At 29.4% G+C, this 23,879-nt stretch overlaps 1 protein-coding gene and 1 long non-coding RNA gene across 2 annotated transcripts; one reads left to right on the top strand and one right to left on the bottom strand.

Annotated features, from left to right (window-relative positions):
- Nucleotides 1-9,441: 9,441 nt before the first annotated feature.
- On the bottom strand, nt 9,442-11,382 carry LOC142645043 (uncharacterized). The gene is made up of 2 exons (XR_012846220.1): nt 11,020-11,382; nt 9,442-10,868 (listed from the first exon to the last, which is right to left on the bottom strand). It is a non-coding gene; the product is annotated as an uncharacterized LOC142645043 (long non-coding RNA).
- A 208-nt stretch (nt 11,383-11,590) lies between these two features.
- On the top strand, nt 11,591-22,875 carry LOC113796214 (uncharacterized). The gene is made up of 4 exons (XM_075820183.1): nt 11,591-13,117; nt 20,634-21,079; nt 21,194-21,810; nt 21,919-22,875. Exons 1-4 carry the CDS (start codon nt 12,210-12,212, stop codon nt 22,624-22,626), a joined length of 2,679 nt encoding a protein of 892 aa, XP_075676298.1. The 5' UTR covers nt 11,591-12,209; the 3' UTR covers nt 22,627-22,875.
- Nucleotides 22,876-23,879: the final 1,004 nt, after the last annotated feature.

Genomic DNA, 23,879 nt, shown 5'->3' on the forward strand with positions numbered 1-23,879 from the left:
TGAATTCATTTTTTTTGGCTACTTTGAAGTAAAAAAAACACGAAGAGAAATGTAGAGAGGGAGAGGAAAACATACTTACATACACCGCTTGTATAATTTTTTTATTTATTTATTTCAGAAAATTTTTCAGTGAAAAACTGTATAGAGAAAAAATGATAGTAGGAAAAAAAAGGCCGAACATTTATGAATAAAGGAACAGCCCCTACCATCCATCCAATCATTATAATTATAATAAACCCAAAGAACAACCAGAACAACAACATAATATGATTATGTCGATGATTATGATGGATATACAATGTTCATCTCATAGTGATTATTTAACTACTTTAAAGTTTGATCCATTATGGTCATCATCATTATGGTTATTCAATGTTTTTTTCTTTAAAAACCGTTTGATCTAATACATAACTCTTTGATCATCTTTTTTGTCGCTTGCTTTTTTCTTAAATTTTTTTTAAAAAAACTTTAAAATAGAAAATTAGCGCATAAATTTTTTAATTAACCTCTCTCTCTCTCTCTTTATTTCTTACAGTCGCCAAATGGAGGTGAAAAAAGAAAAATTCAAAAATTCAATCATCATTTCAGGTGATAAATTGAGCAGACGACGACGACGACAACGACGATCAAAACACCCGTATTTGAAAATAACGGAACCATCAAATCATCAGTTTATCATTTTAATTGAATATTATTTATCTACCTGAGATTTACGAATGATAAAACAAACAAACAAACAAACATAAATCGGAAAATTAGTTTATGTTACAAGTTAAATATAAATAAATAAATGATTTAAATCAAAAAAAAAAAAATTGAAAAAATGAAAAATCATTTAATTAGACACCAGGTATATATTGATTTCAAAGGTTTTTATTATTTCAGTATCTTTGATACTGAATAAATAATCACATATAAGATAAGATGATGATAAGAAATCAGAAGAAGAAAAATTTTGATAATTTTCATTTGATTTCGATATGTCATACAGGTAACAGGTGATTTTTTTTTTGAATGATAACATAATTGTTTGATTAAATTTTTGACAACAATTTTTGTTTTCTTCGGTAGAAACGAAACGAAAAAAAAACGGATCTGATCATTTTGGTTGAATATTTATTTTGATCATCATCATCATCATGGTTATTCGGGAAAAACTTGTTCGGTTATGTTTTTATGTTTATGTGTTTTTGTGTGGCGGTGGTCAGAATTTGTTTGCTTTTCAAATCAACCGAAATTAATCTCAGTGATTATCAGATGTTAATTTTTCTTCAACAAGTTTCCATTTAAAAAAAAAATTTTGAAAAAAAAACAAACAAAAATATTGATCTTTAACGATAAGAATCCAGAAATAAATTATTTATATGATTCGCAGGTCATCAGCATCATTATGAAATTTTTCATTTCTATTTTTTTCTTCAATTAATCATCGAGAATTTTTTTTTTAATTTAAAAATGAATTTGAAATTGAAAAAAAATATCGCGCCAGTTTTCCGTTTTTTTCAATGATGTGTCGCCATCTATAGTTTGGAATGTTAGAATTTTGAATGGGACAAAATTCTATCACTAGATTACGCTACTTTGGATTTTTTTTTTTCTTTTCATAATTTTGAATTTCAAATTTTTTCAAAAATAAAAAAAATGTCAAAAAATGTGAACCAAAAAAAAAGTGAATCTCACGAATAATTTTGTAAATTTCAAAATATCATGTTAAAAATTATGGACAATGACGATTGTTACATTACGAATGTGTATCATTTACAGTTTTTTTAAATAAATGAATGACCTCGATATGCCATTCAATGAAAATTTGACATTTTAAATTTTGATCGGCGACAAAAACATTTCAAACAAATAGAAAAATTTAACCGAGAAATCAAAACAAATTAACAACAACAGCAAATCTGTGATGACAGATATTGTTCAATTGCAAACAATGTTTCTATCACAACAGAAAAAAAACCGGAATTGTCATTTTCGACATATAAAAGAGAGAGAGAGAAAGAGAAAACTTTTGGAAAAAAAAGTATTTCCCGATTTATCTCATGTATCCAAAAGATGATGAGAAAAATCAATGAAATTCAAAAAACAACAAGAATTGGTTTTATTGTGGTGATGTGGTGATGAAAACCCGAAATCATCGGCTGTTTTATTCATCATCCGAATTCGACAGACAGAAAATACAAACAAACATTCAAATAATAAAGCGGAATTCCATAAACATACTTTATCTTGACTTGTAATATGTGCTATATTTATTCGGGTATTTTCAAAAACACAACAAAAGAACAACAACAAACTGGTAATATTTGCCATTTAACTTTTGTTTGATTCTTATTGTCATCATCATCATCAACATTTCTATTGTAAGATGATCGGCATTTGGTTGACGATGATGATGATGAACAATAACAATAATAACAACGACATCAACAACAACAAAAAACTATTACATATCATTTTCAATCTTTTTTGTATTATTGTTAAGAATAAAAAAGAATAACCATTTTCAGTTTCTCATTCTCTTTTTGGCTCGAACAAAAGAATATTCCAAATCAATGACAAGCGTGTGTCTTGATTTTTTTTTGTTGCTTCTTCCATATCTGTCTGCTTGATGATGATACGATGTTTCATCATCATCATCGTCATAAAGTTTAAATGATGATGATGATGAACCATGAACAATGATTTAGTTAATGATAAAATTCTTGGTTTGAAATGAAAAACACAATATGTTTTTAACGTTATTTAAAACAAAATGAAAATTGCAAATAAAAAAAATCCATAATAATGGTCATTAAGGATTAATAATCTAAAGGTGTTTTGAAGAATATTGATGAAGAAATTTTTTTTTCTCTCTCTCTCTCTCTCTCTCTCTCTCTCTCTCTTCAGAAATGAATCGTTACTAATGATTGGTTATAGACAACAACAACAACAACCAAAAAAATCGATCAATCTTGTTGTTGCTTCCTATCATTATTTGGATCTATTAAATGAAAGTGTAAATGGTAGCCTCACCATCAAACAACCACAAATTTTTATCAAGTAAAATTGAAATTTCAATTTTTTTCGCATCCATTCAATCAACTATAGTCTGTCTATAGAAAAACAAACAAAATACACACCCAAACACCTCTTTATATAACCTCCGGGTTAAATTTTTGTTCGATGTGATTATTAATTATTTTTACAAATTTTTTTTCAAATGACATGATGATGATGATGATGATGATGATAATGACTTCTGTTTAATGATCATCGATATTATTGGCTGTTTTTTTTCTCACTTCTTCAAGTGAAAATGTTTCTTCTTCCTTCATTTTTGGTTAAAAAATTTTCAACCAAAATTCTTTTAATCGCCTCAAGAATTTTTTCATATTATCAAAATAAAACCGTAGGAAACAACATGTTTCCCGTTCTTTCTCTATTTTTCATTTTCATTTTCACCACACAACAATCGTAAATCACAGTAGTTTCTCTGTTTTTTTTTCTGGTTTCACCACAGAATTTAAAATTTATTCAAAATTCATAATGGATGGAATGAAAAAACCTTTGATGTCAATTCCATTGTAATAAGAATTGAAAATAGAATCATCAATGAACGAGTAAAAAACCAATGAATAGTGTGTGTGTGTGTGCATGAAAAAAACAAACGCGTGTTTATTTTTTTTTGGGTTATTCTGGTTGATGATTTGATTTCAGGAACCAAAAAACAAAATTTTTCTCATAAAAAAAGGCTAACGATCAACAAACAAACAAACAAATGCAACACCCATTATCATCATCATCATCATCGGTTATTATCATTACCGGGGTTATATATTAAAAGGCATACGGATATGATTTCGGGTGTGTGTGTGTGTGTGTTTGGTGTTGGTTTGTTTGTTTGTTTCGGGTGTCGAATATATACCCTTTTTTTCTGGTTTCTTTTTTTATTATGATTAATGATACCTAACAAATGCATGCATGCACACTATGCACCGAAACACAATCTAATCATTTATTGTGGTGGTTTTTTTTATATATTTAATCTTTGCTGTGTGCGTGTTTGAAATTGATTCTTTTTTGTAACCCAGTTTGTTTGTTTGCTAATATTAACAAAAAAAACTAACCCGAAATCAAATAAACAGCAACCGAAAACAACAACAACAGAATCCGAAAAAGAATCTTGATTTTTTAGTTTTTCAAAGTGAAAATCATCACAATGTCAATTTGAAAAAGTAAAAAGAGAAAAAAATCCGAAAAAAGAAAACCGTAACAAAATGATCCGATGAACTAAACACAAGCACACTACTATACCCGTGTAAATATTAAATACGGGTTCCAAATCATTTACTCTTATGGTTTTTCTTTTCTCCGGTTATTATTATATGATCCAAAATAATAATAATAATAACGGTTACTCATACCAATGAAAAAAAAACGACAAGATCATCATCATCATCAACATGATTGTTATATGGATTAAGTACACATCATGTGCACAAACTAGACACAAAAACACATAACTTGTCAATTGTTTCACGTGTGTGTGTGTATGTTGGATATCAAAAATGGTTTGATACAAACACACACAGTACACACTCATAGACATGTCTATTATTGTCATTAAAACGTATGGAACATATTAACAACGATGATGATGATATGGGGATGTGAAAAAGAACAGAATCCGTATGCTGCTGCTACTACCATGTTAAATTGTCAAATATTTTTCTTTTTTTTTCTTTCTGACTAAACCATTTTTTACATTGAAAAAAGCGAAACGAAAACTTATTTGACATCTTTATTATCATCATCATTTTGGTTTTGTTTTTTGTTTCAAAACTGGATTCTAAATATTGAATTTAGACAAGGAAATAAAAGCGTTTAAATATTTCATTTTTTTCCTTTTTTTCCCACTGATTCTGATTAGAATCAGAATTCGGTTTTTCTTTGTCGTTGTTGAATCCAATTACAGAATCAAGTAAACGTGCAACATTTTTTTCATAATAAGATGTTGTTCATGATTGACCAATGAAAACCAAAATTCAACTAAAAGCCACAATACAAAACCGAAAAAATTTTCAATTGATTTTCACCACAATCAATTGTGACAACTTTTGTTTCTTTTTTAGTTGTTAAACATTATTATTATCGAAATGTACTTAGAGGTTACCACAAGAAGAATCCTAGCAAAAAAAAAGACAAGGGCAAATCATTTTTGATTAATAATTTTTCTTTATCTATGTAGAGAATGATGTTATGTATTATAATCACGTATATCTACGGTGATGATGATGATGATGAACAAAGCAAATCCATCCATGAAAAAAAAATCCAATAAACTTGAATGTTTAACTTGTACGGAATACACAATCTTTTCATTGTGTGGTTCAATATTTTTTTTATTTCATTGTGTTTCAATGGACCCAATAGTTTCAATCAATCAATCAATCAATCAAATGAATCGATCAATTGATTATTTTTTTTCACACCAGAAGAAAAAAAAATTACATTTCGGAATACAAATGATAATGAAAAAATTGCTGGGATTTACAGTGTTTAAATGGAAATCTGATCTCCATTTGAAAAAACATGAAAAAAATATGTATTTTTTCATGTTTATTTTCAAAATGAAAACCAGCCAAAGACTTTTTTTGCCGACAAAATTTGTGTCGGCAAAAATAGTATGTAACAAAACATACAAAAAAACGTCAAAAAGAATTATAACCGTTTTTGTTTGTAATTTTCAATTTTTTTTTTATTTAATATTTCTGGATAGGATTTCTCTTTTTATTGATTGTTGTTAAGAGTAAAAGAGTGAATGTAAGAGAGATGGCGATAATAACTGGATTAATAAACTACAACAAAAAAGAGTGAGTGGAATGCATTGAATGCATTGAATGAATGAAAAACATGTTATAAATATGTCGAATCGATATTCGATTTATTGATCTACCTTATGTTTCATTTTTGTTTGGTAGTTTTTCATTTTTCTGGCCTTGTTTGTTCGGTTGTTGATGAAAAGAAAGTGAATGAGTGAGAAATAAAAGGAGAAAATCCCACAAGAAGCCGCTTCGTTTTGTTTGTGTCACAAATTATTCGGTTATTAATTTTTTTTTTTTTGCTGGAAAAGAAATCGACCTCAAATAAGAACTAAGTGTTTGCGGCAAAAAATTATAGAATTTTTTTTTTGTAGATAAATTATCGAACCGAACAAAGATCAACACCTGCGAATTTTATTTAAATTAAATTTTATTTTTTTTCAATTTTAAACACCGAAAGTCAAATTTATTTCTGGTTTGACCATCATAATCATCATCAATGAATGTAAAAGAAGCACTTGGCACACTCTCGAACCTGTGTGAATATTGTTCAAATCAAAAAAAAAAAAAAAAACACCTACACCTATACACACAATGGAGATTTCAAATAACTTTCTTTCTTTCGCTCTCTCTGAATTCATTTTTGATTCAATATCGATTACACTTCAATTAGATCATTGCCGTTACAATGGGTTGAAGAAAAGAAAAAGAAAGAACCTGATATTTCTCTTTTCTAGGTTCCAGATTGAGAATGTGAATGTTGTTAAAGGAGAAGAAGAAGAAAACAAATCTCAGGTGAAATCGATCGATCGATCCATTGAACTTATCATCAATATCTATTACCCTTATTGCAATTCTCAATTTCTTTTTATTTTATTTGCTATTCAATAAAATTCATTTCTCACTCCTATATATATTTTGGTTTTGCTGTTATTTTGTACAAAATTGTTTGATTGGTATGTATGGTATTTCAATTGTTATGCATACAGCAGCAATCAATTGGTCGTTGGCCTTTCGTTTTGATGATTTTCCTGGCTTCTTCTTCTTCGGTCAAAGCAGACTGCGCGGTGCCAAATATTATTATGCATGAATGAATAACTGTGTGGCCCTGATTATGCTTTAGGGCAAATTTTCCCCATCATCATCATCATTCAGCACAGAAATATCGGGTGAATGAGAAAAAGATTTCAAATTCTTTTCATTTTCTTCTTCTTCTTTTTTTAAAAAAATGAAATTTATCTACATTGGACTTTGTAAGAAATTTGTAACCATTGAATGAATGAATGAAGAAAGAAAAAATTGCCAAGAAAATTTCCCTATTACATTCTCAATTAGATTGATAAAAAAAAAGTTATGTAACGCGTAATTTGTATTTCACATTTGAATATGAAAAGATTTTCACTCTCATTATATTCAATATATGGAGCTTTTTTTTGAAAGAAACCAGAAAAAAGAAATTCATTTAGATCGCGTGCTTGTATCCAATTATTCGGAGGTATTATCATCATCATCATCATCATCATCATTGAATAGGTAATAGGTATCTATCGAATCGATTGATTTTTGGTTGAAACTGCTTTGTTGTTACCATTAAAACGTTAAACATAATGATGATGATTGGTAAGAAGACGAAAATAAAAAACCGATCGATCTTATTGAATTCTGACATCTTATTTCCGATTAATGGAACTTTATTCATTCAATTCAATTCAATGAATTGTTGTTTCATATATGATCCATATCCGTTCATTATTTATTCGACCATAATTTCCGATTTGTATTCCAACAAACAAACGCACACGCAACCTCACATAAAAAATAAATAAACTACATTTTAATAGGAAATAAACATTGTTATCAGCTAAAGATGTTTTTTTTTGTTTCTGATTGTCTTCAAATTGAAATCTAATTTATTTTTGTTTCGAAAAAACAATGTTTTCCGAAAAAAAAGTTTTCGGAAACATTTTCGCAGATTTAATTGAATGAATTTTGTGGAGAGAGAGAGAGAGAGAGAGAGAGAAACATGTGTTCCGCATCCAATAATCGCGATAATCATGATTAGGATCTGTGTGTGTGTTTTTCACTTTTCAATTTTCGTTGACAAAATGATGAAAACATGGATATTTAAAAAACATGACTAATCCTCTTATAACCGTTGATTGGCTTATGTTGTTGATCACAAAGAATTCAGGTTCTAGACCAGCAACAACAACAACAACAACAAAAACGATATTTACAAACAATGGTTTGTATCCAAACTAAAACTAAAACTAAGCTAATTCTTATTATCATAATAATAAAAAAAAAAAATCATACACTTAATATATGTGTGTAATAAATTAGGATTCCACGATCCATAAACAGAAAATGATATTATAGGTGTTCACACATGGAAATATTAGTTGGAAATTAAAATCAAGACAAATTGAATTCATTTGATTTGATTTGATTTCTGTCCAAAAAAAAAATATTCACATTAAATAAGTATCATTGATGATTATTGATTACCATTTTGACTATTTGCGAAAAAAAACTGAAACATATTGGTTTTTTTCTTGCGCTATTTTAACACCGACAGATATTATCATCATTTATCATTTGATGATAATGATTTGTATTTGGATTTCTTTTTTTCTATTCTGATGTTTACAAATGATGAAATGATAGAGAAAAATTAAATAACATGAACGGATTAGTGACTGGTGAATACAACAATGATGATGATAATGATCACAAAATCATCAACCAAAAAAAAAAAAAAATCTTATTTGGAAAAATTCTGTAATTGAAAAAAAAATAGACCCAATGCTGTGAGGGTTAATGATTTTTGAATGCAAATTATGCAATGAAAAAAAAACCCTATGAATTCTATATGTGTGTGTGTGTGTGTGTGTGTGTGTGTGTGATTACAAATGAACAAAAATCAATATTATTATCCTTTTTATAAACACATTATAAAGTTTAATCCAGAAAAAATTTGTAACTTTTATGCAAAAATTGAATGAAAACAAAAACGTTTGCATGCACGTGAACGGAAATCAAAATTTCGGTGTGTTTTTTCGTTTTCGTTTCGTGGGCTCTGTGGTTGTTGCTCACCTGGTATCCACAATTCGTTTCATCAATAGTATCATTTCCTTTCATATCATCATCATCATCATTATTGGAGGCGAACAATGTTTCAGAAAGAAAGAAAAAAAAATTTTAATTTCCGTTTTTTTTTGGGAAAATTTCCATCATTTCAGAGGAAATTTGGCTATGAAAATTCGAATCATTCAATTATCGATTATTGATTCATCGATAATCAAACGATAGAAATCTAAATGAATTTGAAAGCCAATGGAGTAGAGATAAAGAAAGAAAACTGTTCATTTTAGCATTAAAAGTCATCACGAATCTTCATCATTATTATTTAACCACGCATCATTTTTGACATTCAATATTCAATTAGCGAAATTGACTTTGTGCTATTCAAATCTTGAATTTAGCATAACAAGAGTGGAAAGATTGGAACCAACAACCAAACAAATGATTCCCTTGTCGACATTTATGTCGAATCAGATAAAATGAATTGTTGTTGTTTCGGGTGAATAATCGTTGATGAAACCAAAAAAAAAAAATGAAAAAAAGTAGAATATCAAACAAGCGAAAAAACTTAAATTTAATTTATTCATATTCATCATAGCTAATTTAACTGAATCAAAAAAAAAACTAAACTAATTTCCATAAAATTAAAATCTGGTCATGAAAAAAAAATAACTATCGTTCGTTCGTTGTTTGTTTGTTTGTTCTATCCATCATCGTTTAGATTTTGGTTTTTCAATGTTATGTTTCACTCTCTCGCACAAATCTTTCTGGTTTTTTTTTGGTTTGGTTGTTGCCAAAAACCAAAAACCCAAAATATGATGAAGGGCAAAGTTTGTGTTTAACTTTTTTTTCTGGAACAAACAGTATCGGTGGTGATGATGTTGAGGGGAGAGAGAGAGAGAAAAATTGAATTCGAGCCGACCAATTTTTTGTTTCAACAAACAGACGGCCAACCAACCATATATTGGCGATCAACAACAACAACAACAATCGATTGATTGGATTTATCGATATCTACGTTCTATATGGATATTTTGGTTTTTTTTTTTTTTTTTTTTGGTAAACGATGATGACGATATCAATTTGGTGGTGTGTTGTGTGTGTCGATATTTCAATCAACACACACACACACACAGTCAATATTTACAAATCAACCACGACGACGATGATGATGATGATGATGATGGAGCTTATCGGTCCAGTTTCTTTCTTTTTATTTTCATTATCGATCGATTGATTGATTGATTGATATGCGGCAAGCCTTATTTATATTAGTCAATGGTCTCTAGGTTTCCAGAATAATCGTTGTTGTTGTTGACGACGATGCTGTTGACGATAATAATAATGGTCAGCAATAAGGGGAAAAGTTTCAAAGATTTATTAGTTTGTAATTTTTCAATGTTAAAAAATGTCACATATGTTCACATTGACCGCTTTACTACGAAATTTGATTCGGAATGAAACAAATTGGGAAAAACGAGAATGAAAATCAAAAAAATTTTATTCAAAAATCAAATATGAATATGGAAACAAAATTTAATTAAATTAAAATGATTATGAGATGCTATGTAGAGAGAGAGATTGTTTTTCAAACAGCAATTTTTTTTCTGGTTTTCGATGGGCCCAAAATTTTTTTGTTTTGTTTTGTTTTTAATCATTTTTTTTCTGATGTTTGGATGCATGCATGATATTGGGTAAATATTGACGGACGTCGATACAGCAAAAAAAAATATCGATAAAAAAAATCGACAAGATGTTTGTTTGGTTAGTTAGTTAGTTTTTTGACTGTCGTTTCGTTTCGTTTTTCTTCTTTTGTAGAAAATCAAAAGATATGGAAGCCATGGTGAAATTATTACCACCACCAATGTTTTTTTTTCTTTTCATAATTTGATAATAGTTTTTTGCTGGTATTAAAACGAAGATTGATATCGATACCGATCGATCGATGTAGGATCGACGACCAATATTGTTGTTGATCTGAAATCGATGCCAAATAATTATGTTTTTTTTCCATCGATCGATCGTAAAATGATCAACCGGTTGATTAAGTTATTATTTGTTGTTGTTGTTGTTGTTAATTAAATTATTTATCAAAAGAAATTTTTTTCTTTTAATCAATGATAATTACCGTCTTGATGGCGCCATCAAATGTTTTTCTTTTACTCCATTCGGATAATTTGATTTCAACATCAGTGAATCTATAGAGACAAAAAGAATTTCCGATCAATTTGATTCAGAAAGAAGAAAAAATCAATGTGACATTCAAGAATTGGGACAACAACGACAACAAAAAAAAATTGTCAATTTTGAAGATCAGAAAAGAAATTCCTGTCCCATTTTTTTTATTATCGATGATCTTTGATTTACGTCAAAGCAAAACAACAACAACAGGTAATTTAATTTTGATTGATTGATAAACAACAAAAATTTCATCAAATTGACTTTGATCAACTCTGGATGATATGATAAATCAAGTGTTTTTTTTCCCATATCTATCTAAAAATAATTCTGAGAAAATAGCCAATCTGTTTTTCTTGCTTGTATCTTTTAGATATCAATCAAAAATCAACCATCAAAAATCATTCCAAATCATCAATTTTTTTTAGTTGGAATGAAATTTTAATTGATAATTTTTACTTACCTTTTAAGAAGCAAAAGAAAACTGTAAGTTTCTATGCCAATCGATAATTGATTATTATCATCAAAATTGACATTGCCGATCAATCAATCAATCAATCAATCATTAACGATGAATATTAAAATTGAAAAATCATTAATTATTTGTCTTTGTGGTTGATCAACAAAAAGATCGATGCGGACACGGGATTAATTTTGGATTAACCATTTTTAAAAAAAGTAAAAAAAATTTATGTTTTCCAGGTGATTTTCATTGGTATTTGTTCATCAAAATTAATAATAATCCTATCAATAAGACATTGAACTTGAAATGTTTTTTTGTTAACACTTTTACTTTCCAACAACCCTGCATTTCCGATCAATAAAAATCTGCATTTATTATAATAACAAATAACTGATCTAATGTCAACATACGATGAAGTGTACTCTTGAATTTCATCAACAACCATCATTATATTGAAGTATTATGAAAACATCGATCCTCGATCAATCAATCAATCAATCAATCAATCAATTATTTAATCCATTAAACCACGATTAATCAAAGATTCTATCTAATTATCATCTCATCATCATCATCATCATTGAAATTATATTTTAAAGTGTAATTTTAACAAATTTTATAGTGAAATTGAAAATTTATTTATAAATTGTGCAAAAAAAACAACAACAACAACAATAATGGAAAAATCATCAACAACCAATTCATCATCAACATCATCATCAACGATATTAGATGATTCAATCAAAAAACAATCCACTGATGATTATGATGATAATATCGATCGATCGAAAATTATTCATCATTCAACGAATGATGATAATAATGTTGTTGAAAATTTACCACAATCATCTTCATCATCATCACCGCAACTACCATTGCCAGCACCGGAGATTATTGAATCACTAAATCCAACAACTAATTGGAATTCTAGCGAAAATTATTGTCTTAATATTAATGATAATGAACAACAACAGCAACAACAACAACAACAACAACTAGATTCATATCCGCAAGTTTTTCCAAACAACAATAATTCGCTTTATAATCATCATCATCATCATCATAATAATGAACAAAATTTTCCAGATTTGATTGATTATTATCAACATTTTTATCTTAATCCTAATTATCATCATACACATCCTCATCATCCTCATCAAAATTATCCCGCAACATCCATAGTCAATGTTAATAATAATCATAATCATCATCATTCAAATAATTTAATTATGAATGGTAATTCTAATCAACAACAACAACAACAACATTATCATCATCCTCAAATACCAATTACAAATAATAATCAAATTTTGGAAAACAACAATAATTATCATATTACATCATTAGATTCAATAATTAATTATGAACAAATACAAAATCAGCAAAATATTTTAGATAATTCACCAACAGCAGCAGCATCCGCAGCAATAGCTTCCGCATCAGTTTTACAACAACAGCAATCATCATCAACAGCAGAAACCTTAATTTGTGATAATAATAATGATCCAGCAGCACCATTAGCACCATTAGTACAATTACAACCATCAACATTATCAATGGTGGATATTGAATTCGAAGGCAATCGGTATGTAAATTTTCTCTTTTTTTTAGTAGTAAAAAAAACCAACTATCATCACTATCATTTGATGAATATGATGATAATGGTGGTGATGAAGGAAAGAAATTTTCAAAAAAAAAGAATTGAAAACAAAATTGAATAAGAAGAGGTTTTCTTCAACCAACAAAACAATCCAAAATATCAATCGATCGATCGATCGATTACACAAACATTGTCATCAAACATTCAATTCGGGAAAAAAAATTGACTTTTATTATCAAACTTCTTCTCAAGAAAGCCCACATAATCTTCATTATTTGTGAACACCTGCAAATTTTAGAAGAAGAAAAAAATGTTCCAGATAAAAAACGAAGAAGAAGAAGCGAAAATACACTTCAATCCAATTGTCTTGTTGTTGTTGCTGTTGAAAATGATTTTTTATTTTTATATTTTGGTTGGAATGCAATGTCACAACGATGACCACCATTTACTACACTGAATTTTACTGACTTTTTTCACTGATATATAAAACGTTGTTTACACAATCCACAAAAAAAACATTCAGTTTTGAAAAATATCAATAAAAAACCAATCGATCCAAGAGAGAATGAAAATAAAAATCGAAGAATGAAATCAATTTTTTTTTTTTTGGAAAAAAAAATTTGGATCGATTAAACGATTTAAACGATCGAAAGAACCGAAGCAGTTCGAGATGGAAATCAAGAAAGCCAAATCAAAAGAATGGACCAAAAAAAATCCTTAACCTGTATATAAAAAAAAATAACACGTGTGTCATCTGACACCATCTTTTTTTTCTTCAAAAAAAGATCATCGTCATCATAATAATCATCATTTCTGTATGACACAAAAAAAAAGTCATTGAATAAAGGGAGAGAGTGAGCTAAATAAACAAACTTTTTTTTTCTACTGTATGAAAGGTAAGAGAGAAAAAGGAGGCAATTGACACCGTCAAATTACCCAAAATAATAATAATAAATCGGGTTGGTGGTGGTGGTGAAAGATTTATTGTTATTTGAAATCTTTTTTTTTGGATAATTCTTACAAACAAACAAACAAACATACAAACAAGCAAATTTCACTACCCACTACAATTTGACTTTTGACCTTTATTTGATTTGGAAATTTATCCTTATGGCCCTTTTGGTTGGAATTTTTGAATTCTTTTTGAAATTTTTTGCTGAACAAAATGAAGGTCAACATTGTTGAATGTTCATGTTTCCCGAAAAAAAATAATAATCCAATTTTGTTTCGGTTGTGTCAGATATTCCCATGTCATAATAATCAATGACTAAATGGTTAATTAATTAATTAACAAAACCCGACAAACTCGACTGCCAACAAAAAAAAAAAAAGAATGATTCCATTAATCATTTATGAATTTACCAGCCAAACAAAAAACAAAAGAAAATTAAATGATAACGAAACTACTGTAGAAACTTGGAAAAAAACGGGAAATTAACAACAGCAAAAATCATCATCACATCTATCTCTTATCGGTAGAGAAGCAAAACGCAAAAAAAAAATTCAATCAATTTTCAACCAAACTGAAACAACTCTTTTCTTTCTGGCGGGTCCAGTCGGTTTTAACTCTCATTAAACGAAAAATCATTTACATAATTTCAAAAAAAAAAAAAAAATCTAAAAACAAAGCTGATTATTAGCTGGAAAAACAAAAACTTTGAAATCAAAAAAAACATTATCATCATCATCATCATTGAATGAATTTCAACAAAAAAAAAAAGTTTACCATGTTTCAGGAACTATCTAAACACACACACACACACACACCACACATATTTCCGCATCAATAGATTAAATTTATGAAGAAAAAAACAATAGATTTGGTTGCGGTTATTAAACTAAAACCAAACACTAACAAATTTTTCCCTTGAATCGGATGTGGAAAAGAACTGTGAAAAAAGGGGATGAAAAACAAGTGTTAAAACAATGTGTGTGTGTGTGTGTGCAATGAGTGTTTGGCATGATTATGGTTGAATAGTTTAGTTTTACTGTTTAGTTACAGAATCCAGAATCCAGAATCTAGATGATGTTGATGGCTATATTTAGTAGGTTTATTGTTTTTGTTTCCTAATAGTTAGTTGTTGATGATGTTTTACAACTAACTAACTAAACTAACTGTACTAAATGACTAAAACAATAAAAACCGATTCTCATCGTCATCATCATCATAGAATCATCACAGAAATTGAATGAAGAGACCAACGTTGAAACAAAAACAACAAAAAAAAAGTTATCGTATTTGATATACACACTCGGCACGTTTCCGTTTTATTTTTCCTTTCGTTTAACACCGATCAACCAACATAGTGTTGTTTTGGTTAATGATTACATTTTGGATGTTACTTCTGTTGTTTTTAACACTCTCTATATTCTTGTGGATTTTATGATGATGATGATGATGATGGTTTTTGGGACGAAGAAATCAAGTCATTCACCTAGAAACAAAACAAAACAAAACCATTATCAACCACATACTGTATGTGTGTGTGTGTGTGTTGAACACACACACAAATTGACCCAAATGGAAATTAATTATAATCCGAAAAACAAACGCAAACACACAAATGTGTTTGTTTGTTTGTTTGTAATTTGATAAAGGAAACAATGAAAAAAAGATGATTATTGGATTTTTTTTTTTTTGGAGGGGGGGAGGAAAGTGTTATTTACAATTCGGTTGTTTTCAATAAAGTGTTAAAATGTCGTGTGTGTGTGTGCAAAAGCAAAAGTAGATGACCATCACAACACCATAATCACCAAATGTGCTGGATTCAAAGTTTCATTTTGTTTGGAAAGAGATTCAGATCAGATGTTTGTCATTGAGGCCAAGGTGTGTTAAAATTTTTGTAAATTTAAAAATTCAATTACCTATAAATAATCATTGTAATTTTAAAGTATTGCTTGTTGAGAAACGAAACTTTTCTTTCAAATTTTTTCAAAATCATAAATTATGATTAAAATCTTATTGAAGAAATTTTTTTTTTGACAAAAGGTGTGCTTCAAACTGAAGAAATTTCAAGTAAAAGTGGGAATTAAGAAGATTTGATCAAGAAATCATGTTCCAAAAGCTAAAAGAAATGAGGCCATTGAAACAAACTTTACTCGATGTAATGAAATAGAGGAATGAAAAATTCATGATCAGCTTCCGAAAATCATATGATGATGATTATGATGATGATCAATCAAGATCATCAAGTCAACAACAACAACAACAACAAAATGATTTTTTGGAAACTAAAGACCCTTGTGTTCATGATTGAATATTATTATTATCGATTAAATCGATCAATAGAGCCTAGTCTATAGATTGTCAAACAAAACAAAAACGTTTCAAAATGAATGAAAATTTTTGCCTTGCTTAATTCATTTATTACAAACAAACGAACAAACAACAACAAAAGCCAAAATTTTGATGACAATAGCCAACGAGAAAATTTTGGCTTACTATGTATTTGTTTGGTGGGCAAGAACAAAAAAAAGCTAAAATCAGGAAAAAAAACAACGGTTAATCCTCCGGTTATGATGAACAGAATCATTATTGTCATCATCATCATCATAATCAACTTTGCCCGTTTTGTTAGTTTGGTTCCACATAGTAATAATGTTGAAAAGCTTTTATTAAATGTATGTATGGTATGTGATTAATGATTCGTATCATGGAACAAAAACAAATGATATGTATGAAATGAAAACATTGAGGTGTTAATCATCATATACATCATATATGATTATGCTGGTTTGGTTAGTGAAACTGTTTAGTTGGTTATTCATTATTTCATTTCTGGATCAGAGGGGAAAAAAGATTTGTATTTCTTTTGCTCCACTGTGTGTATGATGCTCAAGCCTCTTTTTTTCTAGTCTAGGGTTTTTGAATCTATAGAACCCTAGAGAGAGCGGAAAAATTAATTTTTCTCTCTCGCCTTTTTCTTTTTTTTGCAATGTTGAGAGAGGTTTGTTGACTTTGTGTTATATATGTGAATAGTGGATGGTAGATGAATGAATGTCCATCATTGAAAAAACTAACAACTTTTTGCTGTTAACACTATGATGATAATCGGGTAATTTTTTTGGGATGTGCGCGCACGTTTATCAGTTTAAAAGTTTTTTCCCCCGTTGTTGTTGTTGTTGTTGATATAACTTATGAAACTTGAAGAATCCAGAATAACAAGAAAGAAGTGGATGCATTTTTCTGGTGGTTTTTCCCCCCTCTCTCTCTCTCTCTCTCTCTCTCTCTCTTCATCACCTCTTTTTTTTGTGGATGGATTGTATGTGTGGTTAGTAACACCCGATCCATATGAAAAAAAACCAAAGTGAAGCTCTGGGCCCAAGAAATTTTTCGTTTTTGAAGTATGCGCAACGCCAAAAGAAGAAGTGAAAAACCGAAAGCATTTTTGAAACTGTTTTTTTTTTTCTTCAAAAGAGGTGGGTTCTTCAATTCCATTGGATTGCTTGCTGTTGATTTTTTTTTTCGTAACTTGACTATACAATATTGAATTGGATTCACAAAAAAAAACTCTTACACCGCATACTCCAAACAAAATACAGCAAACAAACAAAAAAAAATCATATCGTTTTCACTTTAAGCTCCTATACAACTGGTCTCTATCTCTTGTCTTGAAGATTTTTTTTTCGCCATTCATTCATTCATTCATTTGAATGGCAAAAGAAGAAGATGAAAAAAAAGCCCCGATGAACAACCCTATTCGAAAGAAAAGTGGATTGACAATGGAAATAGAGAGAGAAGGAAACTAGAGCATTTCTCGATTTGAGAGTGCTCTTATGGTTTTTTTTTCTCGCATATATTCTTCATCATCATGGTTCTTCTTCTTCGTATACCACACTTATACACACACAAACATAAAAAACGCCATACCAAAATAAACCATTCGTCAATGGAAAAATAGATAAGTCCAACCTACTTTTTTGGTTATAAGGTTTCAACCTTTTTTTTCATCGTTGTTGTTGATTTGCTTGTTCAAACTTTCAATGCTTTCAATATTGGGATTTTGTGTGTCCACATAGATTGAAGTGTGTGTGTGTGGACACACACATAAAACTACTTCTCTTCTCTCTCTCGAATTGAATAACAAATTTTCATTCATTTTCAACTATCATCCCTTGTTGTTGATGTTGTTGTTTATTATCATTTTGAAGTGCGCCAGCGCCAATCTCAATCATTATCCCGAAAACAAAAATATAAAGAATATATTTTTACAAGAGGATTTCTTTTGGTTTCGGTGGTGGTAGTAGTAGCCAGGTACCACTACAGTTATGAAGATTTTTTTTCCTTTTGGTTGGTCGGTTGGTTGTTGATACATCATCTTATAAAGTGAAGTGAAGTAAAGTAACAACCCATTTTTTTTGGGTAATAAATTTTATCATTGAAAAAAAATCCAAGTTGCCGCCTATTTTTTTTTCTTTAACTTGTTCATAATAAGTGTGTGTTTGCTGGTTGTTTGTTTGTTTGTTTGATCATTGAAATTTTCAATTTCAAATGAAAATTATCAATTGGTAAAAACGAAATTCAATTGATATTTGAAGATTTACATCAATAACAGCGACGACGGCGACGACAAGCAAGCAAGATTTTATTCCAAAAGAAAATCCCTGATATTTCAACATTTTACAATCAAAATCTAAAGTTTTCAATAAAGGATTATCATTGACAAAACGACAAGTTGAAGGCCAAAAAGGAAATCAACCTTATTGAAAATTTTTTTCCAATCAATCTATGGAGATGTGTACTAAACCAATCGAAAATCAAGTATAATACCTACCTACCTACCTGCTTTTTCTTTATAAAGAATCAAGTCTATTGAGCTCCAGGAATACCATCACCACTTATAATCACCACTCATCATCATTCAAATACAAGTGTCATTGACAAATTTTGAAAATAAAATCCAATCGGATTAAGCCATCATCATCCAATTAGTTAAAAAGAAATTTTTTGATTGCAATTTTTTCTGCAAACAACCACAAACAACCATCATCATCATCATCAACGATTTATAACATGCGACAGAAGAAAAAAGATTAAAATAGATTTTTGTTATTTTTCTTTCATAAATTGTCAAATAGTACATCTCATCAAGCTTCTGTCATATATTTTTTCTCTTTTGTGTAATAAGTCGTTGATTATCGTCAACAAGAGATCCGGACAGCTGTAATTTCAAGTACATAATCATCATCATCCTGAAGATTATCCAATTTAGCCAAAAAAAACTATTTTATTTTGGATATTTTGAGAAAAAAATTCTTTTAATTAACCAATATTAGTCGTATCTAAACACTGCTACACCATACTGTCATTTGTTTGTTTGTCACCCAAATACACACACATCAAATCAAATCAATCAACAAATTATTCAAAGATAATACGAGAAAAAAACAAGCAAACAAGACGAACATAATGATTCAGAATACTACTGTTAATAATAATAAACGAGAATCATCACAATCACCATCATCACCATCATCGATATCATCATCACCACCATCAATATCACCATCCACAACATTAACATTACAACAACAAAGAAAAATGGAACAAATTGGTAAAAAACAACAAAAAGAATTATCATCATCAACGATGAATGAAAACAATGATTCAAAGAAATCATTACCAACACCATTATCATCAGCAGCAGCGACAATTACATCGCAATTACCATTGCCATTATCATCCACAACACATCCATTAACACCACAACAACAACAACAATTAATCATGTTGGCCGCACAAAAAGAAATTCAGGCATTCTATTTAGCACAACAACAACATCAACAAGAATTACTTTTGAAGACAAATGGAATTCTGGATTCTAAATCGAATCCGATTTCATCATCATCAATGTTAATCAATGGACCAATAACAAATCCTAATTTACAACAATCATCAATGGCAGCATTTATGGCACCATTTGTAAATTCAATATTGGCTAAAAATATTCTTAATAATCATAATCATCAAAATAAACTAACATCAACACCATCAACAATGTTGAAATTATTACCCGAATCTTATGATAATCATCATCATTTACTGAGAAAACAAAATATATCATCAGGATCAAGATCAAAAACACCGATAACAACAAGTCCTTCAACATCACCAAATAATACAAAAGAATCTAATTTACATAAACAAACAAGTACAAACAAATCAAACAGAATTAAACAAATGAAAACTAGTCCAAAACAAAAATCAACAACAACAACAAAAACATCGACAAAAACTGGTTTCAGTGTTTTAGATATTCTTGGTTCGAAAATTGATGATGATAATCATAATAATGATGATCAGAATAATGATGGTCAAAATGATGATGATGATGAGGACAAAGATCAACAATCACGTCCATCATCATCGATATCATTATTATCATCATCAACATCCACCACATCATCATCATCATCATCAAAATCTAATTTTAAAAATAACTAATAAAAATGATAATCAAAATCAGAATAATAATAATAATAAATCTTCTAAATTTAACAGTGATAGCGGAGGCGGCGATGGTGTTAATGAATCTTCAGCAACAGCAGCAACAACAACAACAACATCAACATCGACAACAACAATATCACCTGGTGAACAACAATCAAAAATACATTTAGTGCAATCAACAACAACATCATCCACATCATCATCATTATCACCATTATCATCATCAACAACAATTAATACCGAAACGAATAATCATGGTCCGAATCATCATCATCATCATCATCCGAATAATAATTTTTCAAATACAAATTCATCATTTTATTATAACTCGAATCCAATTGATCATGGATCATCATCATCGACAACAACAAATAATAATAATAATAATCAACAATATGCAGCATATAGTCGTTATTTTGCCGCTACTAATCATTCAAATCAAGAAACAAATATATTTCTAAATCCATCAGCATTTGGTCAATATTCATCTGCATTAGGTATGTGTTTTTTTTGCCCCCATTGATTTCAGTTTTGTCAGTTTTTCCAAATCAAATTCCAATCAAATAATCAAATGAAATTTGTCTTTTTTTTTACCTGTAAACTAAAAAAAGGTTCAGCATTACCAAATTATTTAAATCATCATTCATTAATGGATGGTTCATCATTGATTGGTTTACATTTATTAGATAATAATAATCATCAAAATCCTATTGGTAATCCGAATAATGCATTTATTGAAACAGGTCAAGAATCAGAATTAACAGCATCATATAAAAATTTAGCTGCAAATTATAATCATCATGGAAAATTTACCATTAATAATAATCGTCAATCAACTGGATCATCATCATTATTTTCACCAACCAATACAAATCGTACAAGTAATAATCAAAGTCCATATAATTCGGATGAAAATTTAAGTGTTACTGATAGTAATGATGATATGATTGATGATGATGATGTTGGTAGTGATCTAATTAGAAATGGTGATTCATCAAATAAATCATCTGATTATCATCATCATCATCATCATGGTCAAATGGACATGATTGGTGGCGGTGGAAATGTTCCACAAAAAAAACGTAAACGACGTGTATTATTTAGTAAAGCACAAACATTTGAATTAGAAAGAAGATTTCGACAACAACGTTATCTTTCCGCTCCGGAACGTGAACATTTAGCCAATATTATTCGATTAACACCTACGCAGGTAAAAATTTGGTTTCAGGTATGTTTTCTTTTTATCTATTTTCCTTTCGTAAGCATCTTTCTGCAGAAATGAATATGAATTGATTTTTTAAAAATATCCACATTTTTCATTTTCCAAAAATCATAGAATCATCGTTATAAAACAAAACGTGCAACACAGGAAAAAACAATGGAACATTCACATCATCATCATCATTCACATCATGATCAACAACAACAACAACAACAAACATCGATAATTTCAACCACGCAACAACAACAACAACAGCAGCCACCATCACATTTATCATCACATCATATTGGTGGAACGTCATCATCATCATCATCAAAACGTATATCACTTTCAGGATTAATTCGTGCTGGACAAGCTGAATCTAAATCAATAATGGCTACGGGTGGTGGTGCTGGTGGTGATCATCAGCATCATCATCATGGTTCTGGTAAAGATTTACTTATGACAAATGGATCAACAACAACAACAAATTCTACAGGAACAACAAATCCATTGATGGCAGCTGTACAATATGGATCAACAACAACAACAACATCAACATTATCATCAGCAACAACAACAACACCAACATCGACAATATCAAATAATGGACATTTACCATCACCATCAACATTTAATATGATGAGTGCTGCTGCAATGGCTGCTGTTGCAGCTAGTTATGGTCATCAACATCATCATCAACATCAACAACATCCACATCCACATCATTCAGGAACGCCAGCAACATCAAATCATCATCATCATCATCATCAACAATTAATGTCACAACATGCAGCAGCAGCTGCAGCATGGGGATCAGCAAGTTTATTCTGGAATAATTAATTCAGTTCAGACCAAAAAATCATTTTCAAAAAAACTTGGATGATTTTGAACAAAATGTACATATATGATATTCTCTGTTTTTTTTTTGTTTGCCAAAATTAGTTCATTTAGACCATTTCTTAATTTCATTTTTTTTTTTTCGTTTTTCGTTTGTTCATTCAATAAATTCAAATTAGTAAAACCTGTAAGTGGATTGAATTTTTTGAAAAAACGAAAATAAAAAATCATTTGTTATCCTTTGTTTTGAAATGATCGTTTCAAATTTCTTCAGTTTTTTGAATCGAATTGAAATAAAATATAATTCAAAATCTATTGAGAATTGAATAAATTTATTGTTGCTCAAAAATAAGATTAACTACTCGACTGAATCGACATTTTCCACCACCGCATTCAAATTGAAACTTTCAGCTGATGACAAATCGATCGATCGATTGATTGATAATAATGTTTTATTGCAGCAAACGACAGCAAATGAGAAAAAGCGGATAATTCAATTCCTCCTCCTTTCCATTTGATCGCTGCCTAATTAAGGAGTATTTTAATATCAATTTTTGAACCAGAAAAACCAGAAAAACTTCGAAAAAAAACCAGAAAAGATTAACAACCCCCAGAAAAAAACAACCGGTGTAAATAAATTGGCGTGTGTGTGTGTGTGTTTGTTGGATTTAAATATACATCACACACACACATGTTAACGGTTGTCATTCGAGCATATAAATATAAATAATTTAATCATCATCATCATCATCGACAACCAAAATTGACTACAAAACTGACACGTGTCAACCAGAAAAAAAAAATCCAAATGAGTTGGCGGTGGTGGTGGTGGTGAACACCCAATCCATTTTGGGTTCGGCTAGTTGAATCGGTTGGTCGGTCGGTCGACCGGTTGGACGACAATCCAGAATTTTTTGAATTCAAATTAGCTAGATTGCGTGATACATACAAAGTATTCTTGCAAAGTATTCAATATTCATCGTTGATATGAATGAATATATAATTAACAATCGACAAGATTCAATCCTACGTAAAAGCCACATTATTTACATGGATCATTTACATTATCTCATTGAATATTTTTTTTCCTGGTAATCAAAAATTATTAATCGGATCATCATCATCAACGATAACAAAAACAACAACAAATATCGATTTAATAAGTCGATGAAAAATGTGAAACCAACAATCATCATCATTATTGATATAAAACCACCAACAACAACAATAAAAATTGGGATTTAAACAAGAATAAT

This window comes from Dermatophagoides pteronyssinus, unplaced genomic scaffold, assembly GCF_027571235.1.
Source record: "Dermatophagoides pteronyssinus isolate colony J.1.1.1.1 unplaced genomic scaffold, Derpt_VIB-CSIC_2022.12 sq0006, whole genome shotgun sequence".
NCBI classification, from domain to species: domain Eukaryota; kingdom Metazoa; phylum Arthropoda; class Arachnida; order Sarcoptiformes; family Pyroglyphidae; genus Dermatophagoides; species Dermatophagoides pteronyssinus.